At 33.3% G+C, this 27,690-nt stretch overlaps 2 protein-coding genes across 2 annotated transcripts in view; both read left to right on the top strand.

Moving 5' to 3' along the window:
* Positions 1–14,008, top strand: part of LOC130451416 (cubilin) — a 70,302-nt gene extending 56,294 nt beyond the window's left edge. The window contains exons 45-60 of the mRNA XM_056790413.1: positions 1,079–1,475; positions 1,542–1,729; positions 2,721–2,861; positions 2,918–3,086; positions 3,500–3,694; positions 4,833–4,974; positions 6,412–6,632; positions 7,433–7,635; positions 7,857–8,028; positions 8,608–8,912; positions 10,535–10,688; positions 10,757–10,920; positions 11,954–12,269; positions 13,603–13,682; positions 13,743–13,854; positions 13,913–14,008. Coding sequence (XP_056646391.1) covers positions 1,079–1,475; positions 1,542–1,729; positions 2,721–2,861; positions 2,918–3,086; positions 3,500–3,694; positions 4,833–4,974; positions 6,412–6,632; positions 7,433–7,635; positions 7,857–8,028; positions 8,608–8,912; positions 10,535–10,688; positions 10,757–10,920; positions 11,954–12,269; positions 13,603–13,682; positions 13,743–13,854; positions 13,913–13,932 — 2,979 coding nt within the window. The 3' untranslated portion in view covers positions 13,933–14,008. The remainder of the gene's footprint in view (positions 1–1,078; positions 1,476–1,541; positions 1,730–2,720; positions 2,862–2,917; positions 3,087–3,499; positions 3,695–4,832; positions 4,975–6,411; positions 6,633–7,432; positions 7,636–7,856; positions 8,029–8,607; positions 8,913–10,534; positions 10,689–10,756; positions 10,921–11,953; positions 12,270–13,602; positions 13,683–13,742; positions 13,855–13,912) is intronic.
* A 252-nt stretch (positions 14,009–14,260) lies between these two features.
* Positions 14,261–26,827, top strand: LOC130451064 (ionotropic receptor 21a). The gene is made up of 9 exons (XM_056789863.1): positions 14,261–14,824; positions 18,707–18,903; positions 20,326–20,451; positions 20,577–20,738; positions 21,125–21,366; positions 23,624–23,764; positions 23,822–24,014; positions 25,843–26,041; positions 26,233–26,827. The coding sequence occupies exons 1-9, from the start codon at positions 14,261–14,263 to the stop codon at positions 26,710–26,712; spliced, it is 2,304 nt and encodes a 767-aa protein (XP_056645841.1). The 3' UTR covers positions 26,713–26,827.
* The last annotated feature ends 863 nt before the right edge of the window (positions 26,828–27,690 follow it).

The following is a 27,690-nucleotide window of genomic DNA, read 5'->3' on the forward strand; positions in this document are numbered from 1 at the left end:
TGTTGGGATAATTAAGAAAGAATGAAAAAATATGTTTCTTTTAGAGTTTCCGTGGCAAGCGACTTGTTTTGTAATTATAAGTTGCCAGAATTAAAATTTTATTTTAAAATTCGTTAACTTCAATTGTAAAAAATAACGGAAATCCATAATAGTTTTACATATAATTGGCAATGGAGGTAAAAACCGAATACTACAAGAAGTAACTCGCCTATTTCATGAAAAATTCCTGGATTTACCACTTATATTCTAAGAAATGTAGTTAAATAAAGAAGTAATTTTGCGAGTTCCATCATATGAGGCAGATGAAATAAACAGCAACAAATGCATTGAGTGATAAATCAATTAAGAAGTGTTTAAAGAAGATCCACATAAATCGAGTGGACAGGCATCCACCACATTCAATGTTAGCCATACATCGATAATTAACATATTAAAAGCAAATATGAATCCATATAAATTGATACCTACTCAGGAGTTCATTCAAGACAATTTTGATATGAAAAATCATTGATGTAAGTGAATGATGGACATTTTTTTTACTCAATGGTCATGCTAATCGGCAAAATTTCTGTTACTGTTCAGCGGAAAATCTCGATTGAATGAGAGAAGAACACAAGCAATATATTCAAAATGTTATTGTTTGAGTAGGGATTGTTGCAAACCATATCATTTAGCGCAAGTTAAATAGCGATCATTCTTTGGAGCTACGTCAATATGATGTCATTCGAGCTTTGGCAAATTTATATCCTGAGCTAGGAAACGCCCAAGCTCCAGTGAATGTGATATGGCTTCAGAAAGAACATTATTAACGCAATGTTTGGCAGCACCTCAATGCAACTGAACCTTTTGATTCAAATTACTAAATAAACGAATAACGATTGTGGATGGGTCGATCAAGCCTGATATGGTGAATAACGCAAGGAGACAATTTTATTTGATTGGCACGTTAACGGTGAACATTTTGAACACCTACTTCATTGTCAACGACGGTTCTTTTCCTTAATTACTTCAGATCTCATTATATTTTAGTTTTTCATTGTAGCAAATTCCTGTGATCATATGATTTATTTAATTTCAGGCTTTTGTTTTGATGAGTGCTACTATGAATTTCACAGCGCAATACAACACTCACGATTGCGGTGGAATGGTGGAAGGTCAATCTGGTGTTATTTCCAGTCCTCTATATCCCAATAAGCCTTCCAAATCATATGAGTGTGCTTGGTTAGTTTCTGTTGCAACAGGACAAACTATAAACGTTACTTCAATTACTCTTGATCTTGGCGATGATTGTGAAAAAAGTTATGTCGTTGTGTATAATGGGGGCCTTCCAACACATCCCAGAATTGGAAAATACTGTAAAAATATGAAACCCGAATTGTTAATTTCACAAACTAATCAGTTGTGGATAGAATATAAGTTTGATCAAACTTCAATTGGAACTGGATTTACCTTGAAGTATGAAGCTATGAGTTCAGGTGAGAAGGAGATATCTAAATCAGTTTTACTGATTGACACATTTTCCCATAACAAATATTTTTCAGGATGTGGGGGAGTATTCCACGATAAAGAACGTTTCATTCATTCTCCGAATTATGGATCTGGTGATTACCCAAACAATGCCGAATGTTTATGGATAATTGAGTCTGAACCAGGATACCATCTTCAACTTAACTTCATTGGTAGATTCAATTTAGAACAGAGTACTAATTGCAGTAATGATTTTATTCAGGTATGTTTAAAATTCTATTTCTATAGTTTTTCCTTTTTTTTTTTGTTTTCAATGCATTAATTGTATTGTAAGTAGATAAGTAGAAAGTGTTTGTATTTTAAAATCAGATTCATCGGAAATTTTCCCAGTTCTGACTTTTTCTCCTAACATACAAGCTAGCATTCTGCACCTATACCTAGAGGTTATTTTGTACAAGACTCTACATCTCATTGTTCTACTTCCAAAATGTGCAAACTCCTCCCAAATGAATGGATGTTTGACGAGGTAGTGACCTATCAGAAAACCGATCACCAATTTGATATAGTTTCTGGTCATCACGAGAACTTCAGACTTCTTAGCTGATACGTCTGGATTGTTCTAGTTCTGGAGTATTTCTCCAGTTATTCTTTAGCCATCTGATGAGTTCATTATTAATGTGGCATATTATAAGGCCACAGTGGGATTCTGCTCCTAGATATGGAGTCGCTGACCCTTTTTTTGCGTGGTAGCCATATTAAAGATATTTTGTTTTTGTTGGCTATAGAGTTTGTTTGAAGTCCCACACTAGTCTGGATGTACACTCAATAGTTTTCTGGACCTTCAAGGCCATTTTTCTAGTAGTATGGAGAGATTGCGATTTGGTTCACAAATGACCAATCCAGCTCCTTGCGCTAGCTTCGAATCGTATACTAGAGAGGTACATTTCGAGCCCGCGGAAGAATTTTATTGACACATTAGTTATCATTTTAAATGGAAAATCTTTGTCCATCATGCTGCACATTTCCTCCATTGCTTTGTCACTGCTTTTTAAATTTATCACATCTAGAATTCTTTGGTGACCCGTCAGATTTCCTGATTTTGATTTTACTGTCAGGATTAGGTAAAGGGGAGGCAGGTTTATGAGCGTTTCTGACGTTGATATTTCAATTGTAATTTTTTATCTATTCAGTACTATGAAATTGCGTAACAGATTGAATCACGTTGAAATAATCGTTTTTTTTTTAATTTCAAGGTTTGGAGCTGGGATGACGAAGTATGGGCTAGTTTGGGTAAATATTGTGGTCGAAATATCCCAACTGCTTTAACCTCTACAGGTGAAAGGATGAAAATTTTATTCAGGAGCAACGATGCGATTAGTGGTAGCGGATTTAAAGTAAGATCATTTTGCGTCTTTATATTCTTAGTTGAAGTTAAACTTTATTTATTTAGGCTGAGTGGAAATGGAAATGCGGTGGAACTTTCACAGCAGATAGTAAAATCCGTTACATAGTCAGTCCTGGATATCCTGTAAGCTACCGAAATGATTTAAAATGTGAATACACCATAAAAGGAAAGGATATTGTAAACATTCGTTTTCGCGATTTTCTTTTGGAAGCTGGTATATATTTTATCATTATTTTTGTTTGTACGCTAACAAGATAGTATATAAGGAATATTTAGTACGAATTACATGGCGAAGAAGTTTCTATTAACTGGTTAATGATTATATTTTGATCTCTTCTGCTTAAAGAAATATCAACACTAAGTTTTCACTCAATACTGTTCAACTTTCTCATCATGTTAACCTTATACAAATGATATATATTTTCTTAGAGCCATATTGAATTTTTCCAAATATTTTTGTTTTTCCACATTTCGAATACTTAACTCTAATTTGTCGTTCATGATATTTATATTTCTAATCAATTTATGTATATTTATATATAATTATATATTTTCCAATGTACACTGATACAATCAATCAATGTAAATATGTAAATTTATTTACATATTGTCACTATTTATTTTTAGGAGATCCTCAATGCAAGTATGACAATTTAACAGTGTCTTCTAGTACTAGTCCTGGACAGTACGTCTATTTCAAAAATGTTTACTGTGGTGAAAATACTCCAGAGGTATTAAGAGTGAGAGGAATTGTGAATTTGGTGTTCCAAACGGATGCTTGGTTGACCAGAAAAGGATTCAAGCTCGAATACAGAGACGATAGTAAGACAGTTTTATAATATAATTGTATTCTTCAGATCCAGCCAATAACGAAACGTGCTAAATAGCTTCGTATTTATCCTTTCATTAATACCATGATGATAAGATTACATTAGAGGAGCTAGGGCGGAAAGGCCGTAAATCTACCTCACTAACACTTTGACCTATTGACTTTGGAAAGTGAACTAACCGTCTAGGGGATTTGCGCTTTATCTCTTCAGGCTTCAAAAAATTTGAATGTAACCACCATAATCTATGGATTGTCTCGCACTTATGAAGGAGGTATTCTGCGGTTTCCTTTAGTCTCTTACAGAAACGACAAGTGCTGTCGGCGGCTTTCCCTATAGTTTTTAGATGCTTGTTGACCAGACAGGGTCCAGTAAGCATATCAGTAACTATCCTTAGCTCATCTTTGTTCAATTAAAGGGTCTTTTAAGACTAGTTGGTAGAATAAGAAAGAAACTTCTTCGATTGTTTCAGACCTGGGATTTTATTCCAATTTTATGACTTCTTTTCGTTCCCTTACTTTTTATGACCATAACTTGATGGCTTTTTGGGAAATATATGAAAGATTGTGATTCTATGAAAGAAATTCTCCCTCCTTTTTTCGCCATATGATTGGCTTGTTGTTTATTTCCGTGTGTTTCAGACTGGCTAGGTACCCACACATAAATAAGTTTAATATTTGATTGGACTCAATTTTATAAAAGTCAAGTGCTTTTAGAGCATCTTTGCATTGCGATAGTTACTTTGTGCGCAATAAGCTGCTGCAAAGAGGTTCTGATCCCATTGGGATAGCGAGCTTAGTAGAGCCATATATTCCTGTCCCTACTTCTCCATTATCCATTTTCGAGCCATCAGTGTAGAATACTAATGATCCTCTGTGGAGCATAATATCTTCATTTGTCCATTGCAGTCGACTAGTTATTATCATTTTCTATATTTTGGAGAAGCATTCTTTGGAAGACAGGGAATCCGTGGTCATATCGATGGGCACATAACATTATACTACTAAACTTTCGCTATCAATAAGGCTTCTTCAACATAAGAGCTACTGATAGTATTAAGTCATTTTACTGTATTAAAACATTTTAATTTTGCTGAGAATGATGATTATTTTATCGTCAAATTTATTTTGCAGCTTGTGGTGGAACAATTACCAAAGAAACTGTAATAGAACGTCAATCACTAAAAAGTTATACTTCAACAATGCGTTACTATCAACCTAGAATGTCTTGTGTTTGGAATATAACAGCTCCTACTAATCAAACAATCATTCTTAGGTAAGTATAAATAATATCAGCTTCTAATTTTCACTTTATTCATTAAATAATCGTACAAAATGCCTCAATATTCGAGGTATTCTGGCTTAGATGCAAAAAATTGTTGCGACGCATTTTCAACATCTCCTTTGGATTCGAATTTTTTCCCATGCTAATATTCCACCATGGACCTGAAAAAAAAGTAATCTGACAGTCCAGACTAAATGCTGGATGTAGCAGTGGGAGTTTTACCACATCCAGCTAACCTAACCACCAAGTTTTTCCATCTTATTGTCCGTAATTTTCGTAGTATGTAGCTCAGCATTGTCTTGTTGTGAGAGAACCCGCTTTCTGTTAACAAAACCTGAAGATTTCAACAATAAAACCTCATACATTCGAATCTGTTGTCCACTGTAAACTTCGGCATTGATATTTTGACCATTTCAAATGATTTCGAAGTACACTAGATCATCATAATTGCCCCAGACATACAACAAGTTTACAAACCTCTATTCGGTTAATCGTGTAGCACTATTTGACAACTTTTATAGATCTTACCCAATGTGGTGTATGGTATCTTTAAAAGGTCCAAGGGAGACGGATAACGCTCGAGTGCTGATACTAGGATGGTTTTCTGATACTTCCTTTGTGACCTCAATATACCAAGAAAGTGTACGACCTGTACGCGATTTCTTTAACTGTGTCTTTCCTTTCAATTTCAAATATTTTCTTTGCTGCCACGCCTGCTTTAAACTTTTTCTTCCAATAATGTTTAACAATACACGAATTTCATATTAATCTCCATACTATTTAAAAAAAGTGCAGTAATTTTACCCTTCATAGAACTAGAGACTAGTTTTAACAAGTTACGATATGTTTGAAGTAAGGCGTAGGGATTTTTACATATGAAAACCGACTCTACTCATGAGACACCCTCTGTAATACGCATAAAATTTGTAAAATAAGATGGCTAATGGAGAGATGACAAAATAATTACTAACAGGCTTATTATACGGTGGTATTTGTAATTTTAAAAATTCGAAAACATCATTTGTCGTTATTCGAAAGAGAAAACTATTTAGCTAGGCAACGCCGCGACGAATATTGGATTACATCTCCTGAGAGGAATGTGATGCCGCTGTAAGGATAGAGGTGTTATCTGTTGACTTGTTTTGATGTTGTTGCATCTCATTAGAACGGTTTAGAATATTCCCATTCGTAATCTGAACTAACAGCATTACTATTTTATCACATATTTCTTGAAATAAGTAAGCCAATTCGAATGAACTTTTCTCAGTTAAAAACTGCTTAGTTTGCACGTTATGCGACAATTTTGAAATTGTTTCATCACATCAAAATGGTTCATACTATTTTAATAAGACAGATATTTTAATAAGATGTTTGAACAAAGATATCACATTCAATAGACACCTTGTGTATACGTTGCAACCATTTTAGGATAAAGAAACTTCAGATGTATATGGGTCCCATGTGCTTTGGACAGAGCCTAGAAATTTTTGACAATTTCGATTTACGTAGAGAACACCGCTTGAGTCAATTATGTGGTCACATAGAAAAAGAAATTCCAATACCATCACAAACTGGTAACATGGCAGTGAAATTAGAAATTGTGCCAAGTTCCTTTGGTGAATTTGTAGCTGAAGTTAAATTCTCGCATGGTAAATATTTCACTAGAAATATGATTTTATTATGTCATAAACTGAAATATGCTTTATCTTAAATTAAATAATACGAGGCACATACAGAAAGTAAGTTTCTCTAATAAAAAAAAAGAACTCACACTTTTAGAAATATATTTATAAGCAACGAGTACAGTATTGTTTAAACTATTTTTACACAGAGCTATAATCAGAATTGAGACATTTGTGGTATCGTGGTCTCAGCTTTTGTATACATTTGTCGTAAAACTCTACCGTCTGTGAACCAGAGTGTGACAGATGTATTCAGCCCGTCGTCGTTGTTAAAACGCTCACCGGGGAAAAGGTATGTCTTGAGATGCAAAGTAACGTGAAAATACCTGGGAATAAGATCAGGGCTGTATAGTGGATGAGCAAATAACTCAGCCAAATTCCGTCATAATAGCCACATTAAATAATTCTCGTTTTGAATGACACGTCACAATTTGCAGTGCAATGGAACCTTGCAGGCGAATGGAGAAGAATTAAAAGCTTCCACTGCTACCACACTACTCGATATAATCCGAATGCGCAATTGATACGGCTAATTACGTTTACTTTGAAGTGAAAAACATCGGGAAACTCACTTTATAGGTGTGCTACGTAGGAATATAATTACTATTTGTTTGACACATATTAACACCATATATATTTATTTCTCTCACTGTTACTATACTTCGACACTAAGAAGACAATTGATCTCTTGAGGCTCTGGATCAGATATAAGAAAAAATATTGAGTCAATGAATGCGACGATTATTTTTCTTGTCACTTTTTTATAGGTCCTGCTGAACAATGCGGTGGTTTCATAAATTTGACAGATACTAAAGTTATCCAATCACCAAATTTAGCTAATTTGGATTGCGCATGGACTATTGTAGCTCCAAGGGATCACCAAATTAGTATTCAAGTTAATAATTTGGATATATCATCATCTTGCGCTGCTGTATCTTCCAATATGACATGTTTTTGTACGCAACTGAATGTAAGTGAATTTAATATGATCGTCAAGCTCACAATTGGTCATTTATTATTTATTTCTTTATTACCATATGAATATACTCTATTTATATGTAAGGATAAGTACAATTAATCAAGTTGGCAGTTAACACTCAAGCAATTTTTGTACAAAATAAGAAGGCAATTTATGTTTGCGTTATGAATACAGAATGGAAAATTCTTGTAACAATACAAAAAATGTTTCAGATACATGATAATGCAAGTCCATTGTCTGAACTAATTGAGAGATTCTGTAATCGAATAAATGGTGCAAATCCAGTACCTAAAATTCTCACGTCAGCAAATAATGGGTACATTCGATTAATACTTGGAGGACAGAAAGAAAATGCGTTTAAAGCAACTTTAACTCCTGTCCCATGTAAGTTTTATTTTTAGTAAATAGCTTTCAATTAACACAATAATTACCGCCTGAGGAGGAGAATGTGCAGATTTCGAAACTCGTACAGCTTCCCTGTTACCAGGGCGAACCCTGAATGAAGATAGGATTGGTGAAGAATTAAGAGTTCACATAACTCACAGTGGTATCAATATTTAATGCTTAACCAGATTGTACAATAGGCTAGCGGTCTCAGTCTACTCTACTTTTCAGAACCATTTCCGTTCCAAGAAAATGTTTGATTACGAATTATATCAAATATATTACAATTAAATACGGACAATTAGCCTGCATGAGAATTGAATCAAATAAAATTATACTGTATTTGTTTAGAGATAATTATGTACTATATACCTATACATTTTTGATCGTTACAATAACAAAAATCTATCAGTATTAAGTTATTTTTACTTAATTTTCTCATCTTTGTTAAACGAAGAACATAAATTTGAAGATGAATATTGTTTTCTGGTACAAATAATTATTGATGCTAATTTCCAAGAGCAGACAGGCTATATGTGATTTGATATATCGTATTAAATCATTAATTGTGAATTTCAGCTGTATGCGGTACATCTATATTGACAGCTACCATGGAGAAAAAGATATTAACGTCTCCAAACTATGAAAGCGGTTCTTATCCATCCTATTTGAAATGTAGCTACTCAATTTCTCCGAATACAACTTATGAAAAAATACTCATTCATTTTATAGAGTTTAATCTAACTAACGAAGTAATTAATACTGGCAAAAGTAGACAATGTACAGGTGATTTTATTCAAATTTTCGAAGACCCAAATTCGGCTGCTGCTGCAGGGTTAGGATCAAATGCAGTTTATACTGGAAATATGAAGCAAACATCATTGGTAAGAATATTTTAAATAGTCTAATATAGGTAATCGATAGAAAAGTATGTTTCTGTTGAAATGACAAAAACATCCTTCAAACATTATTTCCCATAAAATAGGATTCAGTTATCTATATACTTAGGATAATAAGGATATGGAATTAAATTTATTTCAGTGGTGAAGTAACATTCATTTTGATATATACTTCAAAGATTAACACCTAATTCAGCGTGAAAAACATAGGCACTACATCCTGTTTTGTTTTCCTCAATTATACGTTTGCTTTATGTGATGTTACATTACTTATAGTGTAACTATTGGATAATAATAATGATATACCATGCCTGTATTAACGTACTCTTTTGGAATCCTGGAATGGACAGAACGTATACAGATGTTAACACAAACAATTATGACGAAGAACAACAACCACCATCCGAATTCATCCACTACTCGAAAAACATTCACCCGAAAATAGGGTAGAAGTGGGTTAATTGATCTTATCAACCTACACCCGCGACAGTTAACGAAGCTACAACAAAGGTTACAACAGGTATTACACGGTAGATATTGATGCTGACCTTAACCAGCCGCATATTAACAAATAAGCTTCAAACAGATGGCTTACTAGCTATTAGTCCAGAGACGGAAGGTTTCATGATGGCTATCCAGGATCAAGTTATTAGCACTTATAACTAAAAGAAAGAGTGATCGAAAATGATAATTTTAGACTCGATGATGATGGGTACATTATCACCGATAAAACAGGTGACACCGTTGTGGTTGACAGAAGAGTCAACTCAGTCCTTCTCATCGATGTAGCCATACGGATCACTCACAACATTCTGAACAAATACCAGGAGAAACTGGCCAAATATGCGGATCTCGCAGTTGGGATTAAACAGATGTGGCACAACAAACATGTAGTAGTCCCAGTTATTATGTCACCAAGTGGCATCGTGCCTTAGATTACCAAAAAACAAGTTCTACGACATCCAGAATACTTAATTATGTGAACTGAGCTTAATTCTTTTGATATTATATATCCAGAATAAGTAAATTCTACCAGTTCTAAGCTGAGTAGAGTATAAAAGTCAACTTATAAATTGAACAGTTTAGGAACTTAAGTATTTCGAATAATAAGGAAATAAGCACACGAATCGAAGAATTTAGGATGATGAATAAGAGAAATGATTACGTGTACCTACGACACAATTCGCAATTAAGGAAAGTAGAGAAAAACGTCGAAATATTTGAGTACAGCTGTTCATGTTTGAAGAATGTGCCACTATGTCATAATTTTGTTTCCCATGGTCTATAAAATATTTTCTTATTTTGATTTTGAATTTCTATAATATCTACAGAGGAATATATTATGGTTAGTTGATATTGTTGATGAAATAGCTAGCAAAATCTTCGAGAAATATTGAAGTAGGATTAATTAATAACAGTTACTGTCAAATGTTTTGTTAAAATGCTTGTTTGTATATATTATGTAATTATTATTATTTCTGACATCTTCACTTTTCAATGATCGATTATAATTCCGCTTCATTCCTATTTATAGAATATATTTGCTGAATTGATTCAATATAATATTTTAATTGTTTACATAAATCAAGTTTTCTGTTTTGTTTCAGATTTATACTGATACAAGAGGACGACATCTTTTCTGTGGCGTGGATGAAATACCCTTCGACTATTATACTTCTGGAAAATCAGTTACTATCTCACTCGTAAGTAAAGGAGCACTACCGAAAGGAAGAGGATTTAAACTAGAATATTCTATACCAGGTGACATAGAAAAATGAGTTTTTTGAAGTTGTACAAATCAATTAATTAATTTAATTTCACTATTACAGGATGTAATAGGAACTATACAGAACTTCAAGGAAGAATAATCAGTGGTAATTATCTAACGGACTGCTCATTTTTCATAACAGTTCCTGAGAACCGAACAATAAGTTTGTACTTTTCATCCTTCTATATATACGCCTCAAATAATTGTTCTGAAACTGGATTAGAGGTATGTAAATCAGATTCTTTATTTGCTTACAATTAAATTTTGTGACCCAAACATAATAACATAATAAAGTAATATATTGGAGTTCATTTTTTTAATACAGTGAATTAGTTATATGACTTCAACCTAAATTTAAATAGCCTTGTGAAAAACGTCAAATTTTTTCTGAACATGAGGAGAAATTTATTAATATTTGACTAATTGTATGAAGTGTAAGAGTCCCCATGGAAATATGTAAGGCTAAGCTTTTTTTATACACAATTACTCTTTGGATTATAACTAAACGATCAAGACAGTTGATTGCAAAGAGCGAACCTGCTCCGAAAAAAAGGTTTTGTTTACCCGAAAAGTATCATGAACCATTGCTTGATGGGGTAAATGGAGAAATTGCCAAACTTGGAGAAAAGGACATTGCTTTTCCATTAGGTCAAAAGTACCGTCCCACTTCGGTGATCACCGTGGTCAATATTAACGAATTGGTGAACCATCCACCATATTTCTCACTTCTGGCTCTCTAGCGTTTATTTCTTTTTTCCTAAACTCAAGTTTCAATTGTAATAAACAGATTTATCAGACAAAAATGACAGGACAATCTCCTGTAAACCCAGCGTAATTAAACGGTATTCTAAGATACCAATACTCAGTTTATTCCAATTAATAAAATCTCCCACATTTATTTCGCCTATAAGTTTTGATTGCCTTTTATTTTTATCATTTATGTGGAGGGTAGAGATAAGGAAAGTATCTTCTATGAGAGAAAAGTTGGAAAAGTGTCCAGCTCTATTTGATAAATAACAGTTCAGAAACTATCCAAATTGGCGTTGGTATAGATAAAGGGAATGATATGAATGTAGTAATTGTAGATGAATTGAAGTATGCCGAATTGGAAGATTCAATATTATTTTCGACTCTAGCAGATCATTATTGAAAATTTCAATTGCGTTTTAAGAAATAATGTGGTAAATGTAAACTAAAAGAATAATTATAAAGTTATGATTTTCCTCACCTTCTCACCTATATTTCATATATTTTTTAGATTAGAGATGGAGGTCCTTCAGAAAAGATACTCTTGACTGCTTGCGGTTATAGGATACCCGATCCCGTATTTTCATCTAAAAATCAGTTGTATTTTAAAGTATCTAATAGACGTTCTGTGCACTACGTGCGATTATTTTTGAAATATGATATTTTGTATGTTAGTACTGAAGATGGTCCTGGTTGTGGAGGAACGATTTACAATAACAAAGGAAAAGTTTACAGTCCTTTGTATCCAAACACATTTAGAAACGATACGGTATGCACATGGGTATTAAAGCCACCTATTAATTTACACATTGCCATGAAATTCACAAGTGAGTATAAGTTAATGAGAAGAAAGAAATATTTAAAAGAACAAAGCATGTTTTTCTTTTTTTTTTCAATTCATCAAATAATTTTTTGTTAGGCTCCATTTTAATTTTCCAAAATCAACAAGACATTTGTTTGTGAATATTTCACACCAAAGGCTACATATGCTTAATGCTTAATGTTGTTACGCTAAAAGTTCAAAAGAATGTATAGATATCGTCAAAGTGAATTTTTCCGTTGGTATGTCACAGTAGATAGAATTTTAGTACTCAATTATCCCGAAGAAATAAAAATACAGTCGAAACAATGAACTTCTTCCTATAAATGTGCTTACAAGATAGCGAATACGGTTTTTTAGGTCAATCAGTGTTCTGCGATTATAAAGGAATGACGTCTAGTGATCATTTATAGAAAATGGGAAAATGATAACTGGAGAATATTATTTGGATTTGCTGACACGTTTTAATGCCAAACTTATGAAATTCATACGTATAAAACATTCCAATGAAAATATAGAATTAATATTAAAGCGATCCATTCAGAATAGAGAGTGATAGCGTGTGGTACGCCCTCTCTATTAGCAGTTTGGGGCAACTTGAACAGCCACTTACAATAATAATTTAATATATTACACCCTTACAAAGTTTGGTTAGTCGAGTCATTTTTTTTTAGTTCCACTAGTCAATACCACGCTACCCTCCTATAATCCACCACAATTCCAGCCCTGTAGAAAAAAGCTTTCCTATATCAGAACTTTTCCTGAAAATTACATATACGGCATAAACATGTCCTTATACCTCGCCAAAATAAACCTCATACTCTATTTTGAATGAAAATCATCCACCACATATAAATCCAACGGTACCGTTTTTATTAAAAAAAGGAAAAATACGTCAAAAATCCTATGGAAGAGGACGACTTTTGGCTAATGTATTGAATTCTATATACTGGACTTTCTAAGTTGAAATTTCTGGAGCCGCTGGTGATATTCATACTGAACACACTGTTTACACTACTATCGCACCAACACTCACAATTACAATGTCCGACGTGCCTTTCGATGACATGAGTTTACGTCTCTAAGGACGATAACTTGGTTATCGAAACGCGCGTCAGACAGTGTAATTGTGAGTGTTGGTGTAATCTGTTCATTATACTGGATTGAAGTCAACGATGTTTGTTGTTTATACTGACATATTAGCAATAATCAAAAATACTACTTAATAAAAAAAGGATAGGGAATCAATGATGAGAAGGAAAAATATGCATATATAATGATACAAATGTATTGTATAACCGATAGGTAATTTCTGAACTCAAAATAATAATTTGTTTTAGCTTTTGATATACAAGGAACTTGCGAGCAAGCAAATGTCAAAATAGAAACAGACGCAACTTCAGTAGAACTTTGTAAAAATGTGAGTTGAATCGTATTTACTATCAAGTTTCAGTACATATAAAAATATTTATATTTTTAGTATGTACCTGGATCAATTTTCCGATCAACAACTCTTATCAAAATTATTTATACATCGTCTATCCACAATGGTGGTACAGGATGGATAGCAAATTTCCAGGCAGTAAGTTCAGGTAAGTAACTGACAATTCATTTAAGTTTGGTCATAATTTTATTCTTATTTTTTTGTAGATGTTACAGATATAGTTTGAGATGGGAGTTTTTCAGTAATATTCTTTTGTTATTTTTCGTCATGGATTTATTTGATAAATAAATACTAAATAGACATTGCTTGGGTTTCATTTCTCTATCCTTGAAATCGTATTAAAACGGTGTACACCAACACCATTCAAACTTTAACAGTGTACCTGATCAAACATAAAAACGCAGGTGTGCAAATTGATTTTTAATTTTTAATAGCTGTGGTTATAAGCGTATCTGTACAGTATTCATTTAATGGAAACCATGAATTTTTTATAGTTAATATACAAAAACAAGAACAAGAAGTTTTATTAGTCTGAATCTGTTAAAGATAGAAATATGTGCATTGCTTACTGTTACATAATTTTGATTGTGTTCGCGATAATACCATCTTCAGAATGCTTAGATAAAAGGACGTTACAGAGTTCTCATGAAAAAACACAACCAGAAAAATGGGCTGAAATGTTTTTGAACAAAAAGCAACCCGAAAAACGCCTAGATCTCGTAATGCTACTGAAAAAAATTACTTTCCAATATTTATCAGACTGTACACCAATAATATTATTTGATTCATTCACTGTGAAAAATGATAATTTATTCTTAGAAAAGTTGCTGAACAATTTCCCGCTAGCATACATAAATGGTCGAATTATGGACGATTACAACATCAAATTACACGTATCAGATGAGAGAATGCAGCCAACATGCTTCAATTATTTGTTATTCATGGAAGATGCCATGAAGTCAACAAGGGTGATCGGTGAACAAACTAAAAGTAAAGTTGTTGTGATAGCCAGATCTTCTCAGTGGAGAGTAATTGATTTTTTATCTCACGAGGAGTCGAGATATTTGGTGAATTTGTTGATAATTGTCAAATCTGAAGATATTAGGGCTGCGGGCGAGGTAATATACATAAATATCTAGAGGTCATCGAACACAGAATGTCTTAAAGATGAACAGAAGACTACGAGGTCTGATCATTAAGTAATGATTACCTACCATAGCTTCCTCGTTACATTTTTTTGTCATCACTCGATTCAAAAAGCGTTTGTTTTACGACTTTCTTCATTTTGGAAAACAGAAAGAAATCCCAGGGCGATAGACCGGTGGATCAAGTCACAAGAATCTTTCTAAAATCTAAAAACTGCGCCACACTTAACGTGCAGTGGTAGGGTACATTGTCGTGATGTAGTGCTCAATTGTTTGCAATGCCTGGGGGCACCCTGTTAACTATTTTCTATCAAATACTTCGCGATAGAGTACCTTATTCACAGTCTGTCCAGATGGGTCCAACTTTTTATGGATCATCCAGTGGCTGTCAAAGAAGCGGATGAGCATAGTTTCCACTTTCGACTTGCTTATGCGAGCTTCTTTGGTCTTGAGTCTTCTTCGATTGACATTCGTGTTCTTACTCTTGGGAAAAATTTTACGATCTATTTGGCACAGATCTTTCTCATCGTGAAATCTGTGTCTATATCTACAGTACGAGGATGGTTCCAGAAGTACCGGTCTAAACAAAGAAAACATAAAAATTTCTCCATATAGTTCCATACACTTTTTCCAGCGATGTTCAATAAGTTTGATACACTTTTTATGATAAGAATCGTCAAACTCCTCAAAATAGCCGATATCATTTCTTCATTGTTGGAAAATCTTTGTCCACCAAGCCACTTTGTCGAGTCTGAGATCAGAAAATAATCCGAGGAGGTGAAGAAAGCGAGAAGGGTGCAAGAGATAGCAATTCAAATTTTAATGCATTAATTATGACCATTTCAATAACGGATGTGTTAGCTGGTGCGCTGTCTTGGTGAAACAACTCTTTCTTCTTAGCCAAATGCGGCTGTTTCCGCTTGATTCGCATAATACTCGCCGTTGATAGTTTTTCTTTTTTTAAGATAGTCAATGAAAATTATCCTACGGGCAGCACAAAACACCGACGCCATGATCTTGCCTGCAGATGGAACGGTCTTTACCTTCTTTGGAGTCGGTTTCACTTTCATCCATGATTACGAAACAGCGCAAAAATTCAGCTTTATTCCTGTGAAACCTTGCCATTCGATGGAAGCATCTTCAAGACTTTATTTTTTTTCGATTGTGAGAAAACGCGGTAGCCATATTACACACAGCTTTTTCATGTTCAAATTTTCGGTCGACGATCATCCAGTACCGCTTTATGGATTTTCTTCAACATTTCTGGAGTGGACACTTCATTTGGTCGTTTAAACTCTGCTACCCAATATTTTACTGTTGAAAACGACGGATCAGTCTCATCCAAAGTAGAATCTAGTTCACCTTTTCTATTGGTTGGGCTGAGGTCTTTCAAATAAAAGTATTGTGTCACATAACGATGACAAATTTTTCCATATTTACAAATTCATTGAAAAGGTTCACTAATGATAGCTACCAAACAACTACTGAACAACGTGGTGTCTTCAAACTGAAACATATGCTCTAAAGATTGTGTACTTTCCAGCACAATTGTACAAAGTGCACAAAGCTGGAAATAGCAGGGTTATCACATTAATTTTTAGACCTCGTATACGCCAAGAATTAGTACCTGAGAGTTTAAAGGTACGGTTTATCTATAGTGATTAGACGACGTGTTTAAGCGCTGATGTTGAGTGTTGCATTTTGCTCAATCACAAGTCAAATCAAGGCGACGCGATCCAGAACTCCTAGGCAAAATAATCGCGAGAAGTTTAGTAGTTTGTAGATTTTTGTTAGATTTTGATGTTTATTTTCATACATTTTTGTGAGAAAAATGTGACAGAACAAAGGAAAACCGGCTACGATTTTCGATACAGGAAAATAAAAAGTTTATTAATGCAGTTCAAAAACATTCGGCAAAATTAAAATAATAGAGATAACGATTGCGAAAACAGTTGGTAGGTATGGTAAATACATAGAAACAGCAGACAAACCAAATAAGAAACAAGAAAAGTATTGATGAAATTTAGTTACATCGTCCATTATATGTCATATATTATAGCATCCTTATTCTTTCTTAGAGAGATTCAACGACACGTTTAAATAATCATCTTATCAATACGACTAATTGCCATAGATCGTACCTTAGGATATAGTTTTTATTTGCTCCAGCAGTATACTCTGATTACATTTCAATCTACGCATTATAATGTACTTGATTATAATTTATTACGATCACGTACCCAACAATTGCTGTTGGAACACCACATCTAATGCACCAGATCAGAAACTCAAGGTAAACAGTTTACCTTCAGTCTCTGAAGACGATAACGATATACGCGTCAGACAGTGTAATCGTGAGTGTTGGTGTAGTGGTGGAGTACAAAGTGTATTCAGTATAAATATCGTCAAAGGTTCCAGAAATTCCAAACTATTATGAGTATTCGTGTACTGTTGTATTGACATATTAGGCTTTATTCAGCAGACTGTCTGTAACTATTTGATCATGCGTGATATGAAAGTAGCGCTCCAACAGAATCAAGTTCAAGTAATGAAAAAAAGTTTTATGTTCCAGCAACAAGTTGAACTTGTTCAGTACCAGTTCTAAAGTTGCAAAAATTTGGATCCACGCGTGCTAACACATATTTTAGATCGTGTATTGTACTCTATCAGGTTGTAACATATTTTTAAGATGAGCTAGAGTATTTAGTCGGTAGTGGAGATGAAAATGAATGGTCCAGTGAAACTACACCCTACCTGTATTAAATGTGTTGTTCTAGAAGCAATTGTTAGGTACGTGATCGTAAGTTTTGAACAGAGCACCCTGCTGGAACAAACCTACTATTTCGAAATTAACATCAACGCTTGTATGTGAAACTCTGGTGCTAAAAGACTGTAAAACTATATTTTTCATCATAACCTTAAACTATTTAAATATTAAAACTCGAATTGTATAATTAGCGTTAACTATTCAACGAGTTAAAAGCATTGAACGTTATCCGCAATATTAATTTTTCTGAAAACAATTTGTGAAAACCTCTTGTTTCGGTAGAGAGGGCCAGTTTGCGGAAGATATTGTTATTATCTCGACATTTCAAGCGGCGCAATTCATTAATCAGCGAATTATCACCAGCGATCAAGATCACATATTGCGTTTTACATTTGATGAACAGAGTTGACTGCGATGCAAGCCTGACCGGGATTGGAGCAATCACACAATTTTCGAGTTCATACAAAATTTTGAGACAGAACCCTTTTTTGGACCCTGGTGATAAAAAACAAGAATGTCTAAAAAATGAAATGAATTCATCATAGTATTATTTAAGCCATCGCAACATTGAAAGCATATTTAGGGTAAAATACTTTCAAAATATTCTTATTACGACTGAGGTAACGCCAAATACATTCATAATCATTGGGAAGATAAAATGAATTTGCTATGTGGAATCATACCCTACCAACTGTTATTAATTCGTATAGCACCCATCCACCAAAGTTATTTCACTGTATGATTTGCCCTCACATAAGTGATTTTTGAAAACTTGGTATTCCATTTTCAAGAAACCGAAGTCATAATTGGTTGATGTTAATCCTAATAAATATCATGCCATCTTACATTTGCTGGTGAGGATACGAGGAGTAAAGTAAATGTAATGTAACTGTTTGATCTAAGGGGCGGGTAGTTCTATATAGAACGAATGTGACCTAAAAATAATTGGCTCCTTATCAGTGGAGGTTATTATGAATATATTTCATGAAAGAACAGGCGAAAGAACAAATTTTGGTTTCTATTGATGCGCAACTGTTTTAAAAATAGTATTGTCCCTTTGAGCTCTGTTACATTGTGATTTTTTATAGGAAAATGCTTATATCTTATACACGCATAAGTTATATGTTGACGCTTTAGCCTCCAGTAATCCTGTAGTTTTATCCAGTTATCAGGGAGCACATTTCACAAGGAATGTGGATCTGTTTCCAAAAAAGTTGAGCAATGGTTTTTCTGGCCACAGATTTATAGTTTCCATTTCAAACCAGCCTCCTTATGTTATATCGAAGTAAGTAATGTCAATAAATAATGAATTTCTCATTGCTAAAAATGTAAATACTACTCTTTATCACAAACCCTTCAATAAAATGATGAATTTTCAAAAAGTGACATGAGTCACTAGTAGATATTTATTCAGCGTGAAACAAGATAGGGGACAAAAAATATAACTTATCTATAACACTAGATAACAAAAAAAATAGTATTTTTTTCCTCATAGATAAGATAATATGATTTTTATAGAAAATATATATGAAAAAGATGAAAAAAATTTGAATCACGTCACATTTTTGTGAGAAATAAATTTATGTTTAAAAAAAAGTATTCATGGAACTCCAGATTTATTATCAGCACTAATAAAACATGTTTTCTCAGACCATTTCAAATGTGTAGTATATTTGTGTGTGTCTCTAATTAACGAACAAGAATAGTCTGCAAGCATTGCTGGTTGCCATTTTCCTGGGTAGTGCTTTTCCAGTGTGGTGATATCTTGATGAGAGCGCTCTCCATGCTCGTCACTTTAGCGCCCATATTTTTTGGAAAAAATCTTTAGGTGGGAATCTAGAAAGTATATTTTCAAGGAAATATTCTCAATTTATGATTCGCATTGAGCATTTTTTTGATGAAGTCAGAATATTGAAAAGATCTGTAGTTACCAAAAAGTTTTCAGTAACTTTGACAAACGCCATGTATACGTACCTTTCTTTTTCATTATAGGTGGTGATGAATGCCGGATCTTTAATTAATTCTTTGACGTCAGGTCCAACAAATACACCTTATTTTATTTTAGCGTCACCAAAGAAGGAAATTTTTGTTTAAAAAATTTGAAACCACTTCCATCTTTGGCTTTTACTCAATTTTTGATTAGCTCTAATATGATGTGCAAAGGTGACAATATTATCTTTTCAAGGTTAACTAAACTCATTTTTCACATTTTTTTGCTCAGAAACGTGATCAGTTTATGACAGCTATATTGCTGTTACATAATGTTCATTTCTCTGTTGGCTCTTCCACTCGCATAAAAAGCAATAGTATTTCGATTACCCAGTTTGTACTTCTAAAACCAAAGCAACAATTTTCAAATCTGCACAGATTAATAATAAATTGCCGTGAGTCTTTCTCTTCAGAGTACAAGTCGAAATATGAAATGCGTTTTTCACACAGCTATTTCTTTCGGTACACTAAATCTCTTATGATGTCATTAAGCTCCAATTGGTTAATCAAATGCGGTACTTGTGGACTGACAGAAGCTATAAAGTCTGTTCCAATTTTTTCGATTCCAGAACTGCTCAAGGTTTTTAAGCACTTTTTAAGCATTATTATACAGATCTTACACTGTTACCTTCCTTTTTTGCTAACCCACACCGCTTATTTTTTGCTCTATCCACCTCAGAAAATATCACTTAACTATTGAATTTCACTTTCCTTTCAGAGGGTTGAGGACAAGTGACGGCGAAAAAATATTTGAAGGTATTGAAATACGTCTAGTTAACTTGCTATCGAAGCTTTACAATTTCACTACGGATTATAGAGAAGCAACAGAAGATATTCAAGTAGGGTATGTAATTGTTACATTTCTTGATGAATGTTTTGGACGGTGGAGACAGTTTCTACAAAAGATTTACATTTTATTGATTTATCTACACTTCTAATAGATCATTATTGTGGACATTTACTTTTCAGATCTTCAGAAGCTGTCACAAACACAATTGAAAACAACAAAGCAAATATTGGAATTGGGGGCATATACGTTACACCTGATAAAATTAGAAGAATGGGATTATCGTCATGGCATTCAAGGGATTGTGCTGCTTTTATATCATTAGCTTCGACTGCTTTACCCAGGTAAAGCATGACATGATAAGTTAAAGTGTTTAGTTCCTTTTTTTACAGTAATTCTATAGGCCTGCAATGCATATCCATGATCGCACGTATCTAATAATTATTTCAATCACACATCAGTGAAAGCAACTATTTTTTAATTAAAAATAGATATCATGCTGAAAATTACTATGTTAACCTACCATGGATTCGAGAAAATTCAATGATCTATAATTATGGTTTTTAATAGATAAAAAGGTATTTTTAAGGGTTGCATAAGACTTCTTATTCATTTTTGATAGGGAATTTGAAGAAAAAATTATTCATATTATTCATTATTTTGCAATCAGCTTTTGTTAAAGTCTACCTGAATATACATTTTTCACAAAACAGAACCTTATTTATTGCAGATATCGTGCAATATTAGGCCCATTTAAGTGGACGGTTTGGTTGACCTTGATATTTATTTATTTGGGCGGTATATTTCCTCTTACATTTTCTGATAAATTAACACTGAAGTATTTACTGAAAAATCCGGAAGAAGTCGAAAATATGTTCTGGTATGTTTTTGGTACATTTACAAATTGTTTCACTTTCACTGGTAAAGGATCATGGAGCAAAGCGGAGAAATTAACTACAAAATTACTCATAGGTAAATAAAACCTTACAATTTTGTATGTCGTGCTTTACAATGTATATTTACACAAATGAATGAAATTTTAGACGAATGTTTTGGTAGTTGATGTAACGGACTTCCCTATTTTGGTTATCTGAGAATCAGTTAGGTTAGATTAGGTTTTTCTTTTTAAAAATAAGACAATTGCTTACATCCCGAGCACTCGACCTTAAAATCCGGTACCTATGTATACAGCACCTTATACGGAACGGAGATTTGGACCTTTAAGGTGAACTCACTAAGGTGCTTAGAGAGTTTCGAAATGTGGATCTTTCGGGAGATGCTGAGAATTCCCTGGACCGCTCATATTCTTAACGCAAAGAATAGGCACCGACAGGGAATTTATAGAATTAATAAAAACTCGAAAAGCCTCGTATCTGGGATACATATATAGAAATGTCAAATACTGACTTGTGCAACTGATCAAAGGGAAAATCGAGGGAATACGTGGTCCAGGCTGACGACAGGCTTCATGACTGGAAAATATTCGCGAGTGGACCGGTTTAAACTCTCAGACGCTGATAAGAAGGGCAAGAGACAGAAATGACTTTACTGGAGTTATCGCAAACCTTCATTAGAAGAGGGCATCCAAAGAAGAAAGAAGATAATAAAATGAATATTAAAAAGGGACAGAAATTTTATTACTGACAGGTAACTTAAAGTACAGTTAATAACTTGTCAAAGTATCTTCCTTCATTTTCTTTTGAAATACATAACAAGAGCACATTAAAGAAAGCTTGACATGATGCAGGACAACTTGTAATGCAATGCAATGAAAGACGCAATATTTCTTGATCAAAAGCTTGCGCAGATTGCAGCATGCAAGATCTCGCTTGCAACTTTATCGGTTTTATTTCCCTTGGGAGTTTTTCAAATGTTGTTTTTTTCAACTAATTTTTCTATGCTTTCTCTTCTAATTCTCTGTCCATCAAACTCAAACTCAAGGAATGAGTAGATATAATTATTGCCAGTGACGCACTCAACATTTTTTCCTTTTTTTACTTTAATTAGCTTTGTTATTTTCAATTTCAAACTGCCCACACAATATTAAATAAAGTTTGAGGTTAGACAATTATTTACTTTTAGTTATGAAATTTTGATTGGTGGCAACCATAAGGCAATGGCAAGATACTTGCGTAATGTCAAGCAGCGTGCACTATTCGTCTATGTAATATTTTGATCTTGCAATTGTATTCAATTTCTTTCATGCAGTCTTGCATAACATCAAGCTGCCTTGAAAGCGGGAAGTCAGACAAATATGTAGCCAGTTTCGGTAAATTTATTTCTATAAATTAATAACTAAAACTACTTGTTGCTTCTATATACCAAAAAGATCCGAAGTAATAAAACCAATATGATTTTAAACGAAAGAGAGATATAAAGTGCTCAAAGTATTTTTAATACTGAGGAAACAATTATCACATTGTATTATATAACTATGCTGTGGTAAACAGATAGTTCGAAGCTAGCGCAAGGAGGTAGATTCGGTATTTTTAAATGAAAATGCTATTTTTAGATAGAATTGCTAGCAATAAAGCACATTTACATTCTCTTAGAGAGCCAAATGGTTTTGAAGGTCCTGAAAGTTATTGAGTGAATATCCAAGCTAGTGAGGGAGTGCTAACAAACTCTAAAAGCTATAGATTACAGAAACAAAATAACCCCAATATGACGATCGCACTCAATGATAAAGCAAATAGCCTTGCCATAAAAGAAGCAACGATTACATATTTTGAACCAGAACCCTTGTGTGGCCCCATGAGATATTACAATCAACAACGAATTGCATGGATGACCGAAGGATTAGATGGAGTCTTACTGAAGAAACACTACTGGCATAAGACAATTCAAAAGATTCACAATAATATTAGCTAAGAAGTCTAAGGAACTTCTAGTTATGTCCAGGTTATTAAATTGGTGATCGGTCTTCTGACAGGTTACTGCCCCGTCGAATATCACCTTAAGAGGATAGATATGGCAGTGAGCGATAAACAACCCATAGAGACATCCAAGCAATAGGCTTAGTTACTTCGAAGTAGTACTAACACCTTGGGAAGTGGAACAGAAAATCCCCCAAAAGATAGCCTATTTTGGTAGGAGTCTACGTATTTTGGAGGTTAAAAAAAGAGATGCAGAATCATAAACAAAATATAATTTCACATATAAATAGGTGCAGAGCAGTTGGATAGCCAAAACGACAATGTATCTATGTTAAATATTATTTCTATTTTAGCATTCTATTGGCTATTTACAATTATCATAACTGCTTGTTATACTGGTTCAATAATTGCATTTGTAACATTACCAGTATATCCTTCAGTAATAGATACCGCCCGTCAATTGATGAGTGGATGGTACCAAATAGGTATATTAGGTAATATGTGAATACTAAAGCAGTAAGTCCCATCTTACTCACATAAATATATTTCAGACAAAGGAGAGTGGCAATATCTGTTTCTAAATTCAACCGATGAATTATCGATTAAGTTAATGGAAAATATAGATTTAGTTCCCACTATTGAGGAAGGATTGAAAAATACTACTAAATATTCACTATGGAAGTATGCTTTTTTGGGATCTAGGGCACAATTAGATTACATAGTTAGGACCAACTTAACTACCAAGTAAGTACTAAAAAAATGATTATAGCGTCGTTCATTTACTACTATTCTACAGTACTACCCACTGTGGAAGTCTTGGAATTACTATGATAATTTCAGGTCCTTGTTTGCTTCGTTGCTTTTTGGTTCGTGAATCCGCAATCTTCTGAAACAATTTTAATTTAAATTTTTAGGTACTTAACACGTGAAGTTCTTTCCAAACTTAAAATACTTCCTTAAAATGGATGAATTATAGGTTCTCACTAATTTGATTGAAAAAGCTGGAATTAGCAATATTAAATTGAAATAAGCAATATAATGTCCAAGTGAAATGAATATTGTTTGCACAAGTACACATTAAATATTTTCCTGATATCGTATGTGTAGAATAAATTTTTCTAAGATACTCTTCTTTTCCACAAAAAATAATTTGCTTCCTTCTAACTACGAAACGAATATTTCACAATAAATACAATAATAGCATACAATGAAGCTTTCTCATGTACGTCTGTCAAAAATACTTTCAGTTTTTGCGGTCAATTGAAATATTCTCGTGTCACGTTATATCTCAATTTAAATTCACAATTTACAATAATCAAAACATCTTTTATATTTAATTTGCAAGCACGGAACGCTTTTACAACCAACTGATCCGTTCGAGGTACTTGGCTAGATGTACCCGCAGGCATCAATAACAAAGCAAACTGATAATTTTTATATAGAATGTGCAATTAAGTTGTATGTTGTATTGCACATTCATTACCTGAAATATTGAAGGAAAATAACGTACGTGTAATGTATATCACATATAAACATATTCAAATGTTCATTTTAAAAAACTATATCGGTATTTATTGTAGCTTTCGTGTGTATACTGTATATTTAGATCATATTTTATTGGTTCATTCATTTGGTTATTTGTGCGTTTTTTAGTTATGTTACATTGAGGCCTTTTAAACCCATAGCTTGAAAGTGATTCCTTTCCACTCTTTCCTATTTTTTGTTATCGTTTTCCAGTCTTGAATACTTCTCTCTCTAAGGCTTTCCGTGACCTATGGGCACCATCATTTACTTGGTCTTCGTTTTTTTTATTCCTCCTTATTCAATGTTCATAATTGTTTTTGTTTGTCTCGAATCTGGTATTTTCTGTAGTAAGTGACCCAGCCATTCTATCCTTTTGGATATTATTATTTTGCTTATTTCTGCTCCTCCATTTAAATTCGGTATTGCGTTATTTGTCCTTCTCATCCATAATTCTCCCTTCTCTTTCCTCCTAGTATACTCTTGAATATTTTCCTTTTCCCATATGTCTAGCTTCTCTATGCTTTGTTAAAAGTCCACGTTTCGCCTTCGTAGCTCACTGTTGGTCTTATTATTCTTTTGTACAGATGTAGCTACGCCTTTTTTGAAGATTGTTTTGGAACTTATTATAACCTACAGTGCTTCCAATTGTTTACTTACCCCAAGATATACATAACTTTAACCTTGTTCAAAGCTCAACACTCATCATCTCCATTCGGTTGTATTGAAAAAACTTTTTGCTCCTTTTTATATTTGGTATTGTCATTATAATGAACTTCGATCTGGTTAACTCGTAGATCCACTGTCCACCGTTTCTAAAAATGCTCTGCAAATTTCATTTTTATATGGTTTCATTTAAAATTGAGACAGAACAATTGTCATATTTTCGTATGCCTTTTCTCTTTCTTTATCCTATTATCCTTCTAATCGCCTTTTGCCTAAACAATGGATTATTGGTTACAATTTCACGGATAAACAAGAGTTAAGTAATTGGTTCAATTACGTTTTCATACATATACTCAGAAATAGTGATTATTATAATCAACTTTAGGAGCAAACGATCAGTTATGCATATTAGCAAAGAATGTTTCATTCCATTCAGCGTTTCCATAGCCTACCCGTTAAATTCAGTTTATGGTGATACTATAAGCCGTGGAATAGAGTTAATCAAAGAATCTGGAATAATGAACAAAATTAAAAATGATGTAGAATGGGAAATGATGAGGAGCGCCACTGGAAAATTACTTTCAGTAAGATCAATTTTACTATTAACACTTTTGGAAAAAACTGTCATGAAAAATGTGGGTTTTATCAACAATTAACAAAAATAAAGATAGTAAATAGGTTCACAATCTATTTGCTTCAATGTTTCATTTCATTTAATTTTACTGAAATAGCTGGTAACAATTTAATCATACTAAAACATCTTAATGTTTTTTAGGCAAGTTCTTCTGGAAATTTGAAGACACTAACCTATGAAGATCGAGCTCTAAATCTAGAAGACACTCAAGGCATGTTTTTACTGTTAGCAATTGGTTCTGTGATAGGTGTAGTAGCTTTAATATTTGAATGGTTTGGGGGATGTTATAAAATTTGTAGAAGAAGAACGAGAAGAGGAAGTGACGAATCCATCGAAAGTAATCCTAGAATTCATGAAAGACAAACTACCAAAGCGAATTACTATTATCAACGTTATACCGTGTTGAAGGATTCTTTTGAGGAAAATAAAAAAAGTAGAATAATTGATGAAACGTTTCAAAGTTTTGAAAGACTGAAAATCGACGAAGAATATGGAATATCAAGTAATGGTGATGAATATAAAAAATATGACGAAACAATAGATAATATGATTGACGACTTATTTGACAATGCTCTCAAGCACCACATAGCATTACCGGAAACAAAAGGACATTCTGCTTGATCGAAACATAATAATTATAACATTACTTTTATTGATTGCAAAAGTCTCTATTAGGATCATTTTTGTGTAGAATATAGAGTAGATAATATACTTAATTCTTAATAAAGTAGTGCAATGAATTCTTGGCATTCGTTTTAAAAATCAAGATTGTATATTTAATAAAGGCTAGGGTAGGTCCTAGCAATAGAGACTTTGATAGCTGGTAAATAAGTTAAAAGAGAAAAAACATTCCACAGTTATCGGGGAAGTTAAAAAACTTCTTGCTGCACTACTTTCTGCAAGGAACGATCAATTGTAGTAATTGGGCAAAAATTTTATAACAATTTTCGAGTAGAATAAATATACTGATCCTATGTCTGTGGTTATTCTCCAATGTAAATAAAATGGATAAAAATTAAAGATACTTCAGAGAAAATTGAAGACAGATAATTTTATTAGTTTTACACACAAGTTAAATTTCAAAAGTAAAAATTTACTTTTTTAAAAAGATTTTATTTCAAACTAAATAATTCTGTTGGTGGTTAGAACAAAGACTGTTTTTTTCTAGAATTGTTTAACAAAAAGACAAGAATGCTGAATAAAGTAAAATGAGATATGATATAACCTGAACCCAAATAAAGTGTGAACTGTCCTGTCAGCGCTTACAAATTTATTTTATATTTATGTCATCGTCTCCATATGACTCCTCTTCACGTCGTTGAAGGTACGGCCTCGTAGCTTCGGCTTCAAGATGGATTGGGGTAGTTCTATTGGTTCGCCCTGTAGCTTTTTTGAGCTTTCGGTTTGCTGCTATATTTCTTGTACAAATTTAACAACAGTAAAATTATTAAAATAAAAAATATGAATGCTGTTATTCCTAAATGACTTTGATGGACTTCTATGGGTAGCATTTTTGAAACTGGGGTTGCAGCTTGGTTGGATCGTCTAAGTGTAGACTGCATTTCGAAATTTTTATAGATTTGAATTTTAGTTTAAAAT

The sequence above is a fragment of the Diorhabda sublineata genome, chromosome X, assembly GCF_026230105.1.
Source record: "Diorhabda sublineata isolate icDioSubl1.1 chromosome X, icDioSubl1.1, whole genome shotgun sequence".
NCBI lineage: Eukaryota > Metazoa > Arthropoda > Insecta > Coleoptera > Chrysomelidae > Diorhabda > Diorhabda sublineata.